The sequence below is a fragment of the Lethenteron reissneri genome, chromosome 44 (assembly GCF_015708825.2).
Source record: "Lethenteron reissneri isolate LAM-NWPU_2019-01 chromosome 44, ASM1570882v1, whole genome shotgun sequence".
NCBI classification, from domain to species: Eukaryota; Metazoa; Chordata; class Hyperoartia; order Petromyzontiformes; family Petromyzontidae; genus Lethenteron; species Lethenteron reissneri.
In genome coordinates this window covers 7,837,854-7,857,115 of record NC_083822.1, presented here as the reverse complement: position 1 = coordinate 7,857,115, position 19,262 = coordinate 7,837,854, and the positions used below count along the sequence as shown (strand labels likewise).

Below are 19,262 nucleotides of genomic sequence, written 5' to 3'. Positions count from 1 at the left end.
TCATCTAACCGACGGCTCTTCCCCATTCCCAGCAGTTTCCACAACCACCACCCGCTCGCCTCGCACTCGCACGCGCTACAAAGACAAAGATCTCCCGCGTAGTCTCGACCGACTCTCAGGGCAAGTCCTCTTTAGCGAGTAGCACCTATGAAGGGCCACGCGGCACACGAGGGGGTGTTGTGGCCGGCACCACGCCCGGCCGCCTTTGTCTCGCAAGTGGCGACGTTTGCACGCCGCACCAGGCACTGAATTGTGGCTGAATCGACCTAGGGGAGGCCCAGGACCGGTTCAGACAAATCGTCACCGGTGTTTGCCGTGAACGGCAATCGAACCCGGCTCTGCCCAGGGTTCGAAGCAACGCAACGCGCGAACCGCCACGCCACCGTTCCCCCCACACGCGCGCACCTACACGCACACACACGCGCATATATACATACACACACACACGCGCATATATATACACACACGCGCAGCCCTCCATCACACATCCCACTCTCTCTCTCTCTCTTCCACCCCCGTCCCACTCTGCACCACCATCTCCGCCGCCCGCGCTCATTCACGCACTCCGCTCCCTCCCCTCGCCCCCCGCGTCGCTCACAGCTCCAGAGAAGAGCGAGCGAGCGAGCGAGGGAGCTTCCCGCCATCTCATTCTTTGACCGCTTGGCCTCGTTTTCCTATCCGTACGACTGTGCGTGTGTCCGTGCGTCCGTGCGTCTGCGCGCTGGTGGAGGAGGGAGAGGGGGGAAGGGACGAGGCTTTGAGAGCGGACCTTGTGTAGCAGGGGAAGGGCTGACGGGGATGGATGGGCCGCCTTGACACGGCCAGCGCCGGTAGGAGGGGGGGTAGGGCGCGCCTGGAAACGGCGCCCGCAAAGAAGAGGGGGGATGTCGAGGATGGGGTTGGGGGGTAGGGCTCTTGCTTGCAAGGCGGCCCTGGAAACGGCCTTTAATAGTTTGGGGCGCCTTGAAACGGCGGCCGCGACGGCGCAGGCTGACTGCTCTGGCCAGCAGCCAATCAGAGGCGTGTTTACATAGTCTGATGGACAGCGTTAAGCATGCAAGCCCCCACCTCCTCCCCCCCTCTATCCCCACCCCTCCCCCTCGGCCCATCACCCCCCCCCCACCCCCTTTCCGCACTGCACCCCCACCCCACCCACGCTCGCAGCCACCCTTCCCCCCCCCCTCGAACAACCACCCTCCTACCCCCACCTCCTCCTCCTCCTTCCCCCCACTCACATGCGCACCCCTCCCCCCTCCCTATCCTCAACATCCGCGCCCCTCCCCCCACCTCCATTGTTCCAACAAGCAGGCGCGACAACACAACAAAAAAAAACTATTCCAGCATTCAAGGCAAGGGGCTCGGGCTCGAGCGACTGACGGGGGAAAGTACAATCTGTAGAGAGCGCAACAGCCGACGCCGTCGGTCGTTGGGCGCTCGCCTATTCCACGTAGCCCCAGCCAGAGCAGAGACGGGGGGAGGGAGAGAGGAGAGAGAAGAGGAGGAGGAGGAGAGAGCGGGCAGGACGCGTGTGGAGCAGCAGCAGCAGCAGGAGGAGAGAGATATGTTGCCAGATGTAGAAGCGAGACTTGCGATTTGACTAACCTCTTCGACTGGCGTCTTGCGAGTCAGATGTGACTGGCCTGCCCGCACGACCGCTCGCCTTGCCTACCACTCCATAATATATATAGTTCTATATATACCTACATATAGATATATGTACATACATCGAGCGGAGTTTTTTGTCCCCGCTCATCTTCTTCTTCTTCCTCTCATGAAAGCGGGACCCCTTTCGGAATCTTCCACGACTCCGGTGCGATCGGAGGAGAGGAGCCGGCGGACTGTGCGGAGATTTTGTTATTAAACAAAAACAATCAACAGTTCGCCTCGTTATCCCCCCCCCCTTCCTACCGGACATCGGTAGCTGTACCACCACCACGACCACCACGACCATCATCATCATCACCACTTCTGCCACCGCGCCTGCCATCTCGTCGACTTCGATTCGCGTCGTTGCGTCGCTGAAGAAAAGCAAAACAAAAAACCAGAGACACTAATTTATCGGAAGAAAAAAAATGAAAAGGCGAAGCAGGAGGATTTGATATCGGCCGAAGAATAAATATTTATGTCTAAAATGGTTGTGGTGATGCTCGGAGAAGGAGGCATTTGGATGTATATCGATCTCCAGACGCCGACTCGAAGACTCGAACCTATTGCGGATAAATAAGAGCAAACCTTAACCGACCGGTAAGAACGTTTTTCATTCTATTCCATTTGCACACACGCACACACCGCTGAGTTGCTGTTAGACGGGAGCAGTCAAGAGGCACGGGGAGACGCACGTAGGGAGAAAGAAGAAGACGAGAGGGTTCGTGGGAGCCATGGCGAGACACGGAGGGACGTGCGCGTGTGTGCGTGGTGCTGGCCACCCAGCCCCTCGTGTGCCACAGTGCCGGCCTTCATAGGCGCTCGCTAACAGCACTTTCCCCAACAGTCTAAGGCTATACGGGTCTTTGTCTTTGTGTGTTAACACGAGGTAGTGGATATTTCACGTTTTAAGGCAAACACCACACAGACGATAGTTCCACCGTTTTAATCATCATCCTCAACGTTAAACTCACTTCTGCATGCGGACCTCCCATCCCAGACCGCGCGTGGTGTGGAGGGTTCATTCGACCGATTTTTCATGCTCGTAGACCGGCTCAAATCGTAGTTAGCACACGGCACACACGACAACAACGACACCAATTGAAATAAAACAACCCAACACTCGGGACCGATTCTACCAAACCGAACGCCGGTTGCGCAGTTGATGTGGGCTCACGCGAGCGAGAGAGAGAGGAGAGGGGGGGGGAGAGTTTGGCCGCGCGCTTTGATGTGGCGCGGGGGTTGCGGTCGAGCTGAGGTTGCCACCGACTCCTGGCTACCTCCGTTCGCCGTAACGAGTCGCTGCTATCGCCGGGCTCCTGAAACCGGCGAGCAGGAGCCGACTCTGTCCGTCCTCTGTCCCGTACCCCCTCGACCTGCACGGCGCCGCCGCCGTCTCTCGCTCTCCGCTCTCCGCCGCACACTGACTCGACCCCCGCGGATCTCGTTCAGCCGCCGGTCGGTTGGAGGAGACTCACCCGGCCAACAGAGCGCAGTGATGAAGGGGGGTAGATTCATCATGGGTTGGGGTGGGTGGCGGTGTTACACGGACACAAAGATAACGGCTAGAACTGTGCGTAGAGATTTACTTTATACGTAACCGATATGCACAAGATACACACACACACAACGCATAGGGAATATGCATAGCTTTGCTTAAAACTAGGATACACAACAACAACGACGACGACGCATGGATGATAACAACAGAGATGTCGCGAATGCATACAACGCGCCGTATAGGCACGATGCGAGCTGGACTAGTGCAGACACAACGTACACAAAGGAGAGAGACGGACAACGAACGCGACGCAACACACTCGCACTGTGTATACCGAAGGTACACTACAAAGACACACGGCACACTGATGACGAATAGGCACACGGGCGATGCGCACGTACCGATATACACGCAGGACACGGGTACGCCGAACAGAGTAGGCACACAACCGAGACACTACACGTGGACAATGTCCAGACATAACGTCCAGAGATACAAGATACACAACACCCAAGGGCCGACGTGTAGGCGATCCATGGCATAGACGAAAGCTGCACACGCAACACACAGAGATTCGAGCTCTAGGCACGACCTACAGACGGGTACGCAAGCCAACACACGGGCCATGCACAGACACTAACCCAAACACGCAGACGATGTTTGGATGCAGCACGACATAGGCACACTGAACGCCGCATACGATCAGAACGCCTTAACGATGTGTGCAGTGCGTATTTAATAACGAAACTAAATGGTCAACACAAGCAGACGTGTATGCACACAGCGGACACAACCAATATCACATAGAGACGAATGTTGAACTTCTTTCACACCGAACGTGACCAATCGTGCTCATCGGAGGCGAGTTGTCAGGGCATGAGAGACACAAGACACCACGAGGTCTGCATTCAACATACTCGCACGCACAGCATATAGGGCCGATGTTTATAAAGTGCGCGACCGATGTACGCAAGATGCGCTCTGCACGCGTGGAAGATTAGTCGAGTTGGTAAAGATTCGCGAGACGCGCAGGCGGCGAGTCGCTGTCGAGACCCTGGTCACACGCCTCTCGTTGTGCAGTATGCACGTTGCATACATTAAAGTAACACAACCCCACGCACACGAGACGATGCACATAGACACAATGCGGACGCTGCGTGAGCTCGTTACGAATGCGTAAAAACACACAGAGAGACGGCGGATAGAGGAGCCGCATAAAACAAAAAGATAGAACGCGCAACGCAGATCAGATAGCACTGGGCACAACGCACAAAGCTTCGTTGTTGGACCCAGTGCAAAGAAGACTGACCAGGGGCATGATGATACACAACACGGGCATGGCTATACACACAGCACGGTTACACAACGCATGGGCACAACGTGCACCCGTGGCACGGCGAGGCACAGCGCACAGGCAGCACAACTGCAGAGCGGCACGATGCCTGATCGTTGTGACGATGTAGACACACACACACGTGTAGGTATACAAAGGCAACATAGACATGAAGTACAAAACACGGATAGCGACGTTCTGAGGATAATAAACAGATAGAGACGACACATTGCGACAATATAGCCCCATGCATAATATATACGCGACACGGGTACAGCTCGTACACACAACATGGGCCGCACATGTGTTGGGTACATAACGTGTAGGGTGTATAAGACACACATACGAGTGGGCATACGATAGGCCATGCGTAAGGGCGATAGAACGACGCGAGCCATAGACACGGGGGAATGGTAGGCAGGCCGTATAGGCGCAATGCATATGATAACGACACAGCGCATATGCATAGCATGCAGACACAGCACATGGGCACAACACTGGAGGAACATACAGAGACACAACACAGTGAGAGTGTCAGCACGAGACACAAACGGATTTCACGCGATAGATAGACACGGCGACCAGCGTATGGGCGATACACACGGTACAGGAATAAACAGCATGGCAACGATGTCGACAAACCACACAGACACAACAGACACAGTGCATAGGCACAAGTATAGACACAACACAGCCACGTAAGACGGGGACAGCACAGGCACGACACACACAGGATGGATCCGCATCTGAACACAATGCAGACCCATAGCGACGGCAGGAAGGCACAACGCGCAGGGAACACAACTTGCAGGCAAGGGTACACGTGCGCAGCATATGGGGGGTACTCTTATACGGAAAAGAAACACACAAGGACCACAGTGCGCAACGATAACATCGACGGAACGCATAGAGCGTCAATACACAAGACAGTGACGATATATAGACAGACACAACACAGGGGCATTTTACACGCCTGTAACAGAGAGAGGCGTTGGATACTCGGCAGGGGCCGTATAAAGACGACGGCCACGCATCGACACAACACATCGCGATGGCACGACACAGACGCAACACAGGGGCACCCGTACGTCGATTGCAATGCGTGAGTGCGAAAAAAAAGAGAAACGCATCGAGGCTACGAAAGGACAGACAGACGCGTACAACAACGCAGGGACACAAAGACAGCACAGGAAGAGAGAGAGATCGGGCCGAACACACATTTTGCCACAACACAACAGCAGCATAACCACGGCACGTAGACACGACGCACAAAGAGAACGAACGCACGCAGACACTCTACGGGATGCACACGGGCACTTATATATATAAAGTGGACGTGTATCGTCGCATGGTCACAACACACGGGCATGAGCGAGATGGACTTCACGGGCGCAACGCGCGTACGCAGTATGCCGACGACACGCAAGTGCGCACAGTGTACCCCAGACATGCACAGAGACTCACGCGACGCAAAGGCATAGCACGCAGATGTAACCTGTGCGAAAACATGCGGGCAGCATACGCAGCGCACATGCACAATACGCAGGAGGCACGCCGAGACGCAAACGCGCAGGGAACAAAACGGGGGGATGCGCAACAGTAGACACACGGAGAATACAGCATACGTGGACGCAGAAAGTACACGCACACGCAGAAATGAATCGACACACAGACAGACGCACACGCAGAAATGATTGGACACACAGACACACAGAACACATCGACGCGACAGAGACGCACAACACACGCATGCCGAGACGATTCGACTTTTCACATCATTCACCGCGTGCCACGGACTCGAACTCGTCCCATAACCGCGCGCGCGCGTCTCGTGTCGCTGCTACCGAGACGCGATGCAAACACGAGATTTGCCGATGCATTCCAACAACCGCTACCACCGGCACCACCACCACGAGTACCACAACCACCGCCATTAATGACAATCATCGTAACAACGGAACGCGACGGAGACGCGACTGAACAGAACGTTTCGCGGAATGCGAGACCCAAACACCGCTATCGAGAAAACGCCAAAAACACAACAACACAACAACAACAAAAACACACAGAAGATGATCGCTTCGTCCGCCACACACAGCGGCGACCGCGATGCCCGCGACTTTGCCGTCGTCTCTCTCGCCCGCTCACCTGGGCACCGACGTTTTCCACGTGCGGAACACGTCGGTGGCCAGGTACGCGGCGGCACGAGGCAGCCCAGGTAGCAAGTAGCAAGGGCGGCAAACCTGCCACGCAGGTGGGCGCCAAGAAGCGCGTGCCGCGGGAGGTATGGGCTAGGAGGGATGATGATGGTAGCGAGAAGGCATGTGCTGGGAGGTACGGGCTATGGTATGAACTCGGACGTCCTGGAGGGAGTTGGCGGAATAAAGTTTGAGATTGTGGTAGGTAGACGCTCGAAGGGATAGGCGAGTAGGTAGTCGCTACGATGTATGGGCTAGGAGGTATGGGCTGGGAGGTAATGATAGGGGGTCTGGGCTAAGACGTGTGGGCTATGAGGTATGGGCTAGGAGGTGAGGGCTGGGAGATGCGTGCTCGGGGTCTGGATAAGGAGGTGGATGTTGCGACGTGTGGCCTGTGAGGTAGGGCTCGCAGGTAGATGTTAGAAGTTGTGGGCTAGGAGTTATGGGCCAGGATACGTGGGCTCGGAGTTGGATGCTAAGACGTATTCGCTATGAGATGTGGTCTCGGAGGTAGAAACCAGGAGGTATGGACTATGGGGTAGTTACTTTGAGGTTTTGGCCAGGAGGTATGGACTTGGAGGTAGATGCCAGGAGGTATGCACTCGGAGGTTGATACCAGGAGGTATGGACTTGGAGGTAGATGCCAGGAGGTATTAGCCAGGAGGTATGGACTTGGAGGGAGATACCAGGAGCTATGGACTTGGAGGTTGATACCAGGAGGTATTAGCCAGGAGGTATGGACTTGGAGGTAGATGTCAGGAGGTATGCACTCAGAGGTTGATACCAGGAGGTATTAGCCAGGAGGTATGGACTTGGAGATAGATACCAGGAGGTATTAGCCAGGAGGTATGGACTTGGAGGTAGATGTCAGGAGGTATGCACTCAGAGGTTGATACCAGGAGGTATTAGCCAGGAGGTATGGACTTGGAGGTTGATACCAGGAGGTATGTGTGGACCAGGAGCCCGTGTCGGGAGCGAGAGGGTGAGTCCTGGGCGCTGTTGTCCGGGCAGGCGGCATCTGTGGCCGTTGCACTGCTCGTTCTGGGCAGACGCCACTTTCTAGACTCCCTCTCTAAGCACGAACGTAAGATTTATTTTTTAAAATATAGTTTTCACGATAAAGTACTATGCAAGGCAGGGGTGTGTGTGTGTGTAACTTAGTACACGTTGAGCCCGGCCGCGAGTGCACGGTCTGTGCTTTAAACGAATCCGTCGCGACGGCATCTGCCCTCTGCCCGTCGCGAGCATCACGGTACCCCCCATCCCTCCCCCCACTCGCCTCTCTTTTTAAATAACGCATTTCTAAGTTGTTAAACGTTTGGCCATCATAATACCGTTGCATCCGCCGCTGGTTTCTCTTTAGAGTTACGGGCGCTGTGCACGGAGCCATGAGAATCCGTCAGCTGAAGCCGTCTGAAGCTGATGATGTCTTCTGCCGTTCTTAGATTCGGCCCCCCTCCATCCTAACTACCCCCCCTGCCACACTGATTTCGTCCAGTCCGGCTCGATCGCTGCGGTCAAAGGCTCCGTGATTACGAAGCTGACGAACCGAGTTCGATCCGCGCTCATGGTCAACGACGATTATCCGAAACCCGTCGACTCGGCCTCAAGCGAGTAAGGCAGTGCGATTAGTAAACATCGCTACTCGGGACACAAAGGCGGGTCGTGGTTCTCTGGCCATCAACCCTCCCCCCCCCAAACCCCTCGTGTGCCGTGCCGGCCTTCATAGGGGCTCGCTAACAGCACTTGCCCCAACAGTCTGTAGAGGCTACCAGGGGGGAAAACTTGGTGTTTGTGATCTGAGCTGAAGGTTTACGCCACCCACACACAGACGCTCACTCCGCGTGCGAGTCGGAGTCACGCAACATCGTTCGCCTCCTCACTACAACAACAACAGCATGACTGGTGGCGTTATTAAAGGGAGGTTTTAGACAACGCACAGAGGCAATGATTAGTGGGAGCAAGTGCTGTTCGCGAGCACCTACGCACACTGACACACGAAGACAAAGACACCAACACAACATTATAGAGACGCGGACACCACACATACGCACTGCACGTGCTTATATGGATACACGTGCATAACAAAACACGTATACACTCATACAGACACACACCTACACTCATGTAGACACGTACACATACAGACACGCCCCAATAAGCACATAGTTGCACACACATACCATGCATATACAAACATCACTCGTATAGCATTTAGAGACTGTTGGGGCAAGTGCTGTTGGCGAGCACCATTCACCCATATAAAAAAACACACACACCCATGGCCCAATACACACACATCACATACACGCCATAAAGAAGGGCAAAGATCCCCTATATAGCCGTAACAGACTGTTGGGGCAAGTGCTGTTAGCGAGCACCTATAAAGGCCGGCACGGCACACGAGGGGGTGGGTGGCCAGCACCACACCCAGTGGCTTTTGTCTCCCCCAGTACTGATGTTTACATATTGTACGAGGTGCTTGTTTGAGGCTGAGCCGACCTAGGGGAGGTCCAGGACCGGTTCAAATGTTCGTCACCGGCATTGGCCCGCGAGCGGGAATCGATCTTGGTTCGCCGGATTCGTAGCATAGCGCGCTAACCACTACACTGCCCTTCCCCACAGACAAAGCTCCCACCGCCCCGGCCCCCCGTATTACCTGAGCGTACTTTTGGGACACGTGCTGTTAGCGAGCACCTTCGAAGGCCGGCACGGCACACGAGGGGGGTGAGTGGTCAGCACCACGCCCGGACCGCCTTTGTTTCGCCAGTAGCGATGTTTACACACCGCACCAGGTACTCATTTGAGGCTGAGCCGACCTTGAAGAGGCCCATGCCCGGTTCAGATAATCGTTACCGGTGTTGGCCGTGAGCGGGTATCGATCTTGGGTCGCCGGGTTCGTAGCGCAGCGCGCTTACCACACGACATGACCGCTCCCCACACACACACACACGACATAAATCATCTATAGCTACACATACACCACACACGCATCCCTGTAGACATACATACACACACATACAAACACACGCCACACGAACACATCCCATATAGCCGCGCACACCTATAGACACACAAAGCCGCACAGGCTAAAGCATAGGGGACGGGGGGGGGCAGAGAGAGAGGGGGGGTAAAATCGTTGGAAACGTGATTGCCCTTGTTTTATATTCGGCTCGTGCGTGCATATGCCTAATGCAATCAAGGCCCACGGCGTGCTTTCCCCCTTCAGTGAGAGCTAAAACACGGGGGCAACTCATGAGATTTTCAGACCGCCAACACTGCCCCTGCCTACGTATCATGTATGTGTACAGATACGCGTGTACATAGACGGACTCGCACGTGGACAGTCTCGGACAACCCTGTAGGCGCAAACACGCGCTCATCGAGAGAGAAAGAGAGACACACAGAGAGAGGGGCGGCTTTAAGATGAGAACCACGTTGCACGTGTGCGTGTGTATGTGGGGCTGGAGCGGTGGTGTAGCGGTTAGCGCCCAGCGCTACGAGCTAGGCGACCCGAGTTTGATTCCCGCTCACGGCCAACACCAGTGACGATTATCTGAACCGGCCCTGGACCTCGCCTAGGTCGACACAGCCTCCAATGAGTACCTAGTGCAGTGTGGAAACATCGCCACTGGGGAGACAAAGGCGGCCGGGCGTGGTGTTGGCCACCCACCCCCCGTGTGCCCTGCCGGCCTTTATAGGTGCTCGCTAACAGCACTTGCCCCAACAGTCTGTTAAGGTTGCATGTCTGGACGCTTATACAGACACCTACAGACATCATACACGCGCATACACACACATCACACCTCGAGATACACGCTCCACAGACGAAGGGGAGATCCACCGTGTAGTCGACGCGGGTGGCCAGGGCAAGTGCTGTTAGCGAGCACCTATTAATGGTGGCACGGCACACGAGGCCATTTGGTATGTCCAGTAAACACAGCACACAGACCCTTGTGGACACACCACACACATGAAGACAGGTCCCCGTGTCGGCTACATCGGCTGTTGTTGGGGCGAGTGCGGTTCGCGAGAGAGTAGACACGCCGATGTATAAGTATACACATATAAAAAAAAGACAAATACAGAGACCTCCCCGTATAGCCTGAACATACTGTAAGAGCAAGTACCATTAGCGAGCAACCTATGAAGGTCCGAACGGCACACGAGGGGGTGGTTGGCTAGCATCACGCCCGGCCGCCTTTGTCTTCCCAGTGGCGATTTTTTTACGCACCGCACCAGGAACTCATTTGAGGTTGAGTCGACCTAGGGGAGGCCCAGCACCGGTTCAGATAATCCTCACCGGTGTTGGCTGTGAGCAGGGAATCGAACTCGGGTGGCCAGGTTCGTAGCAAGGCGCGCTACCGGTCCCCCACATATACAACGCACCAACACAGACACGGGGGGAATGCGGCGGGGAGGCTTTAAGCGGTAGGCTCCAGTGAGTGCGAGTGTGTGTTGTGAGTGTTGTGTGAGTGTGTTGTGTACGTGTGAGTGTGTGTTGTGCATGTGTGAGTGTGTGACTTGTGCCCATTCGTATCACTTTGCAGCTCAACACGATCGTGTCGCCGCCAAAAAAAACCCGCACAATGACTTCTCGGGGAGTATTCGAGGAAAGTGCCCCGTAGAGGCGACGCCGATCTCCATTGCCGCCGTCCGCTTCGCTACCAGCGCGGTCGGACGGAGCTGACCGCACTGCTGCTGCTGCTGCTACCGCTGGAGGGTTGTGGTGGTGGTAGTGGTGGCGGTGGTCGTGGCAACCGAGGAAGACACCGCAACGGACAACGGCCATGGACGCCCGCGATTTTAACCACTCCATCCAGGCAGCGGCAGGGGCATCGTCTCAAGCACCGCCACCTCCGCCGCCTCCTCCTCCGCCTCCTCCTCCACCGCCTCCGTTACTGCAGCGCGATACGAGCGGCGGCTCTCTGAGCGGCTCGCAGCATCAAGCGGCGGCTCTGAGCCAGCAGCAGCAGCACCACCACTCGCATCACCACGCGCACCATCACTCGCTGGGGCTTGCGCCTCCTCCACCGCAGCCTCCTCCGCCACCGCCGCTGCACGCCTACCGCGCGGCACGCATCTCTGCGCACGGAGCGCTCGCCCCGACCTACTCGCCCGACAAATACTACGCGTCCACTCTACCCATGGCCGGAGCCGCAGGTACGAGCGAGCGAGCGTTGCGTCGCGTTGCGTCGTGCACTTCGAGCAGACTCGGCAAACGCACTTGGGGTAACCCACACGAGTGTACGCGCGGCTGCGTGGAAATCAGGCATTTCGTGCGCGTCCTCGCAAGGAATGTGTGCATGTATGTGCGCACACGAGCGCGCGTGTGTTTGTACATGTAATTAATAAGGAAGGGGAGCGGTGGTTACAGCGCGTTGACGCTACGAACTCGCGGGCCAGAGTTCGATTCCGTGCTCACTAGCCCAACGTCGCTGGCGGAGAGTTTGAACCGGTCTTGGGACGGCCTCCTCTTCGGTCGATTCAGCCTTAAATGAGTTTCTGGTGCGTCGTGTTGACATCAACATTGGGGGGACAAAGGAGGCCGGGGCTGACGGTGCTGGCCACATCACCACCCCCCCCCCCTCCCGTGTGCGGTGTCGGCCTTCATAGGTGTCCGCTCATCGTACTTTCGCCACCAGCCGATGTGTAGGGTGGAGGGGGTCTTTGTCTATCGACCATTCTTGGGTGCTCGCTCACAGCAGCTGCACCAACAGTCTGTTTTCATTACTTCTATAGGGGTCATGTTTGTGCCGATGTGCTCACGCGTATACACGTGACCTCGAAGTGCACCTAGCATGGCACAAGCGGCTATTGCGACGTCACCGACATTTAGTTGCGTATTCCGGCTGTTGTATGTGAGTGTGTGCGTGCATTTGTAGATAGACACGGACATTATACTTATAATCAGATTCCGCATCATCATCATCAGCAAGCAATTAATACGATCTGCTAAGCACATGCGGGTTCTTCGCGAGTCATCATAAACATTACAGGCATCATCATAATCGCCACGCTCGTCATCATTTCCAGTTAACTGGACTGGTTTCGTGTGAGCGGAATCATCATCAGTTAGCAGCATCATCATCATCTGGTTAGCTTATGTGGCTGGTTATGTGCATGCTAGTAGATTGCCATCACGATCAAAAGATCGATATATCTTTGAGAGGATCGCCGCGACTGGAATCCTCACCACCAGAATCACCACCACCACCACCAGAATCATCACCACCACCACCAGAATCACCACCACCACCAGAATCATCATCTCCACCAAGGCAAGATCACCTCCTGTTTACAGAGCGCCATTTCACGAGAACATCGCCACGCAGCGCGAAGTCTGGGCCAAAGCGAACAACGACATGGCCAGCCATACAATATTTTGTGCTCACACGCACGCACACACACACAGTGTAACACACGCACACACACACAGTGTAACACACACACACACTGTGTAACACAGACACACACAAACAAAAGACCCCCGTATAGCCTGAACAGACTGTAAGAGCAAGTGCCATTAGCGAGCAACCTATGAAGGCCGGAACGGCACACGAGAAGGTGGGTGGGCAGCGCCACGCCCGGCCGCCTTTGTCTCCCCAGTGGCAATGTTTACACACCGCACCAGGTGCTCATTTGAGGCTGAGTCACCCTAGGGGAGGAGGCGCGGGATGGGTTCAGATATTCGTCACTCGTGTTGTGCTATGAGCCAGGAATCGAACTCGGGTCGCCGATTTCCGCTACACTTCTGCATCCCACAGGCATACACGTGCAGCACACGCACGCACACACAACTCGTACATGCGTGCGCATCGCAATGTGCATATGACGCGTACACGTACACACGCGCGTGCGTTACGTACACGTGCGCGGATGGACGCACGCCACGTATGTACGCAAAATAAGCGGTCGCGGTGCAAGCAAGGGACGATATGAGCGATGCACAAGCCAAATGTCTAATTCTTAATTTAGATTTTGTAAAAAAAAAAAACGATGACAAACGGGTCTATGAAGATCGCGGTGTGTAAGTGAAGGTGCCGTCGAGAAAGGATCTCACGCACAGACTCACACACGCGCACGCACACACACACGCATACGTGCGCGCGTGCGTGTGTGAGTGTGTGTGCGCGCGCGTGTGTGTGTGTGTGTGCGCGCGCGTGTGTGTGTGTGTCGGCTGGAGTGTTGTCTGTCGCGGGGGATGGGTGGCCAGTGAAGCAGAGAGCTGAATTCACAATAGCGCCACGCAGGCGAGGGCTGAGTTTAATGTATGTATATACATAACGTACGAAGACAAAGATTTCTTCCCCCCCCCATCCTATTATCGATTTATAGACCGTTGGGGGGAGGGGGGGGGCGCGAGTGCTCTTTGCGAGCACCTATTAAGACCCCCCGGGGTACGGCGCTTCGGCGGGTGGTGCGGAGAGGAATTCAGCCTCACGCCCGGCCGTCTTTGTCTCCCCCAGTACTTATATTGAACAGATCGCATGACGAGGGGGGGGGGGGGGGCGGGAGACCCAGCGCCTGTTCAGATAATCGCCTCTGATTGTTGGACGTGACTCCTCGGGTCGCCGGGTTCGTAGCGCGGCGCGCTAACCACCGCGCCACCGCTCCGCCTAAGCACACACGTGCACACCTATACATATGTGTGCTTGTTTTGTATTCATGCACGTGTGATAGCACGCGTTTATACTCCCGTACGTGCTATATAGGCTATATGCATTCGGATAGTAAGGGGTGTGTGTGTGGGGCTGTCGTGTAATGTGCGTAAGAGTAGCGTACAGCATCTTAGTGAATCCACTGCTGTTTGAACGCCTTCTCACGCTGTATCGGTCATGGTGGGGGTGAGGGGGTGGGGGTTGTTAGACCATACTTCACCACGTTGGTCACAGCGGGGTGGTGAATAGGCGAGACTCATGATCGGTTCAGGTAGCACTCGCTACCGATGTTAGCCGTGGCCCGGTATCGATCGTCGATCGCCCCGTTCATTCTGTAGTGCGCTAACCAATGCGCCACCGCTCCTGTTCATTTGGGTACATATGAAGTATGTGTGCGCTGTTTACACTACATGGTGTATATATATTCGTGTGATTTGTCAACTATGTGTATACGGATAGCGAGCTGTACGTAATATATGAGGGGTTGTACTTCATGTCGTACAATAGTTACATGTCAAACATAGCCAATTATAACAACACGGCCCGGTAATGATGCTTATGCTTGGGATGCTTGGCCGATTACACTTTTAATAATATTCATCATTTTACGTGATATGAATAAGGGCTATTGCCCGAAACGTCGCCTATTAAGGCCGCGGTGTTATTGATGAATGTGAGTTGCCCATCCTCCTCCTCTTTCTTATTCCATCACTTACGCATGCATTTATCTGCCTCGTGTTAGATATCCGTCACAGCGTGTCCCGTACATCCGCACAGCGCTGGGGAGAACAATTCCGTCCCCCCCTTTTTATTCAGCGTCCCCTCTCATCATTATGATATTTGTTATAGTTACTTACATATTTAAAAAGAACTCGCATCCCAAATATTCTTTGGGAGTCCTGTGGCAACAACAAGAAGATGGAGTGCGGCAAACGACGTGTCGTTTCTCCTCCGCACAAATCGTCAGCCGCGAGAAACCCACCACCACCACCCCCCCTGCCTCTGGCGTGCATGCGTGCGGAGAGACAAGGGGACACGTCCAGGGAGGAGATGGAGTGGGATTACTTCAGCGATGTACCGCCGCGTCGAGAGACCTTCACACAGCAGTGGGTAGACGAAGGCTGATGCACACAACAGACTCGCTTCATCCACACGTTCGGCAATTACAAAGACCCACGCAACCTCCATCCTTCCGCGTAAGTAGAGCTACGCAGGCTGGTTTCGGGCAAGTTGCTGTTAGCGAGCGCCTATTAAAAGCGGAACGACGGACGAGTCGAGATTGGTGGTGTGGCTGAGTAACGCCGCTCAACGCTTGCGTGGCCGCCTTTGTCTCCCGAGTTCTTACACTTTCGACGCACACAGCACGCCAGGCACTCATTTAGGGCCGAGAGGTCACCCAGGAGAAGGCCAGGACAAACGAGGTTCAGGTATCAACTCGCCATCACGCTGATGCTCGCCGTGAGCGGGAATCGAACTCGAGTCGAGCCCGGGTTCGTCGCGCAATGCGCTAACCACTGCGCCACCTCTCCCAACACACACAGGCAAAGATCCCCCGTGTAGCCTCCGCAGACTATTGGGGCAAGTGCCGTTATGAAGAGCGGCACACACGTATACACACACACAGGGCTCTTATACCAGTTTTTATTTTTGTTATTTTATTACGAACATCAAGGACCCAGTGAATGCGATGTGCTTTCCCGGTGGATGTTGTTGGCACACTTCACTCCCCGAGCCCTTGCAGTGCCATGGCAGGGTGGGTTGGCATGGGCCTCGGTGCTCGGGATGAAATGGGGGCACCCCTTGTCCAATTATTCCCCCCCCCCCTCTCTCTCGGCCCCTGGTGCAGCTGCAATGCCTGCGCACTCGATATCCACCGCCACTGACTTGCACCTCAAGCTCCCCCTCCCCGCCCCCCGCGTCTCACCCTACAAACTACGGCGGGCACCCTGACGCGTTCCGGGGTTAAGATGCGCGGCCGAAGTCGTCGGTGGCTGCTGGTGGAGCCCCGTGGATTGTAAACGAGACGCGGGTGCGAGAGGAGTGAATGCGGGTTGTTAGAGCCCAAAATGGCGTTAGTGTCGGCGTGTGTGTGTGTGTACGTACTTAAATGAGTACCTGGTGCGGTGTGTAAACATCGCCACTGGGGAGACAAAGGCGGTCGGGCGTGGTGCTGGCCACCCACCCCCTCGTGTACCGTTCCGGCCTTCGTAGGTGCTCGCTAACAGCACTTGCCCCTACAGTCTGTTAAGGCTATACGGGGGATCTTTGTCTTTGTACTTGTGTGTGTGTGTGTACGTACTTGTGTGCGTGTACTTGCGTATTTACGTACGTGTGTGTGTGTGGAGAGCGGTAGTGTAGCGGTTAGCGCGTTCCGCTACGAACCTGGCGACCCGAGTTCGAATCTGGCTCATAGCCCAACACAAGTGACGAATATCTGAACCGGTCCTGGTCCTCCCCTTGGTCGACTCAGCCTCAAATGAGTACCTGGTGCGATGTGTAAACATCGCCACTAGGGAGACAAAGGCGGCCGGGCATGGTGTTGGACACCCACCCCTCTCGTCTGCCATGCCGGCCTTCATAGGTGCTCGCTAACAGCACTTGCCCCAACAGTCTGTTACAGGCTATACGGGGGATCTTTGTCTATCTTTTGTCTGCGCGTAAATAGCGGGAAGCCGCAAGCGTAGCGGTTAACGCACCGCGTTGCCAACCTGCCCCCCCCCCCACAGTTCGATTCCCGCTAACGGCTAACACCAGTGACCAGTACCTGAATCAATCGTGGGTCCTCCCCTAGGTCGACTCAGCCTCGAGATGAGTATCGGGTGCGGTGTGTAAACCTTCGCCACTTCGGGAGACAAAGACGCCCGGGCGTGGCGCTGGCCACCCACCACCCCTTCCGTGTGCCATCCCTGGCCTAGCAGCACTTGCCCCAACAGTCTTTTAAGGCTATAGGGAGGGGGGATCTTTGTCTTTGTCCGCGCGTGCTAAGCGGGTAGCGTAGCGGTCAGTGCTTTTGCGCTACGAGTTCGATTCCCGCTCACGGCCAACACGAAAATATCTCGCAACAGTTTTCTGGGCCTCTTCTGGGGTCGACTGAGCCTCGACTTTACACGACTACCCCGGGATGACGGACGGTGTGTACATATCACCACCGGGGAGACGAAGGCGACACGGCGTGGTGCTCGCCAAAGCACCAAAGATCTGTGGCTCGAGCGTTGTCGTTGGCCATCAGCACTTGCCCCACCAGTCTAGTTAGTGACACGAGGTAAATTTGCCTTTGTACATATACGTGTGTGTATATATTTTAATGCGAGTGTGAGTTCACGTGCCCTTCATACACACGTGTGCAAGTTCGAGTGTGCGCGCGTGTGTGCATGTGCACATTTGTGTGCAAGTGTGCTCCGATGCGTGCGCGTTTGTGTGTAAATACGTGTGTACGCCGGCATGTGTTGGGGAGCGGTGGCGCAGTGGTTAGCGCACGGCACGACGAGTTCCGATTCCCGCTCACCACCGAGCGCACAGTACCATCAGCAGTGGGGAGACAATGGTGGCCGGGCGTGGTCCTGGCCACCGCGCCGGCCTTCGGAGGCGCTTGCTAACAGCACTTGCCCCAACAGTCTGTTAAAGGCTATAACGGGGATCTTTGTTCGTGTGTGTGGCTATGTCGTGTGTAAAAGTGTGTGCGGGAATGAGGTTGTGCACGTGTAAAGGTTTATATCACACCCTATCTATTTGTGAACGTGTGCGCGTGTGTGTGTGTTCGTCTGGGTGTGTTTTCGCTAACGCGTTCAGTGCACAGATCGCATTGCCCATGTCTGTGTGTATGTATACTTACGTCGGCTTTAATGGGTACTCGATAACAACACTTTCAGTCTGTGCGCGTGTACGGTCCGTCTTGCTCTTCATGTGAGTGTGCGCATTGTTGTGTTTTTTAGGTTGTTCGGGTGGGAAATGTTGATATACCGTATGTTTGTGCGTCCATGTAGTGTTTGCGGGTGTGTCTGTGTGTGTGTACATGCGTGTATGTATACTGTCTTCATGTCGTTGTGTGTGTGGGGCTGTGTATGTGTGTATGTGTGTATATTGTATGCTTCGAAGTGCAGCATATATTGTTTGTGTGTTTGTCTGTGTATTCCTACGTATGTGTGTGGGGGGAGGGAATGCGTGCCTATACGTATGTGTTTGTGTATATTTGTGTTTTCCTTCTTGTGTATACGCAGGCACGCGTTTGGTAAGTGTGTGTGTCTGTCTGCCAGTATATATGTATGTATGACTGTCCTTGTGCATGTGACTCCCACACTTGCCCCAACAGTCTGGTAAAGGCTGTACGGGGTGTTTGTGTGTGTGTGTGTCTGCCCAGTCATGTGCACCCATAAACGTCGTGTGATGTTTTCAAAAGCATCAGCCGTGGCAGAGCAATTATTCCCATCGCTGGGAGATTGTCCGAAAGAAATACTGTCCGTGATATCTTCCATTTCAATATACGGCCGTCATTGGTATGCTAATAAAATGGGCACGTACGCATAGACACACACGCACGTACATAGCATGCACGCACACACTCATACCATACATAGGCCTACACGCACAGATGCACGCAATCGTGCGTAGAAAGACGAAGAGTCCCCGTAGAGCCCTGAACAGACTGTTGGGGCAAGTGGCAGTGAATGTCGGAATTTTGTGTGGCCAACTCCACCCTTACGCCCTGTCGCCTGTTTCACCCCAGTGCTGATGACCACACAGGGCACGAGATACTCATTTAAGGCTGAGTCGACCTACGTGAGGGAGGTTGAGGGTATCCGCCGCTCTTGTTGGCCGTGAGCGGGAACGGAACTGGGTTCGCTGTGAACAGACATCGGCGTACATGAAGTCAGACACACACACTTGCACACACTGATCCGCGTACAGACACACGCACACACAGACAC

At 55.0% G+C, this 19,262-nt stretch overlaps 1 protein-coding gene across 1 annotated transcript in view; it reads left to right on the top strand.

The window, feature by feature from the left end:
- The first annotated feature begins 1,310 nt into the window (after positions 1–1,310).
- LOC133353449 (trinucleotide repeat-containing gene 18 protein-like) overlaps positions 1,311–19,262 on the top strand; it is a 130,577-nt gene continuing 112,625 nt past the window's right edge. Inside the window, exons 1-2 of the mRNA XM_061569712.1 lie at positions 1,311–2,244; positions 11,227–11,839. Coding sequence (XP_061425696.1) covers positions 11,467–11,839 — 373 coding nt within the window. The 5' untranslated portion in view covers positions 1,311–2,244; positions 11,227–11,466. The remainder of the gene's footprint in view (positions 2,245–11,226; positions 11,840–19,262) is intronic.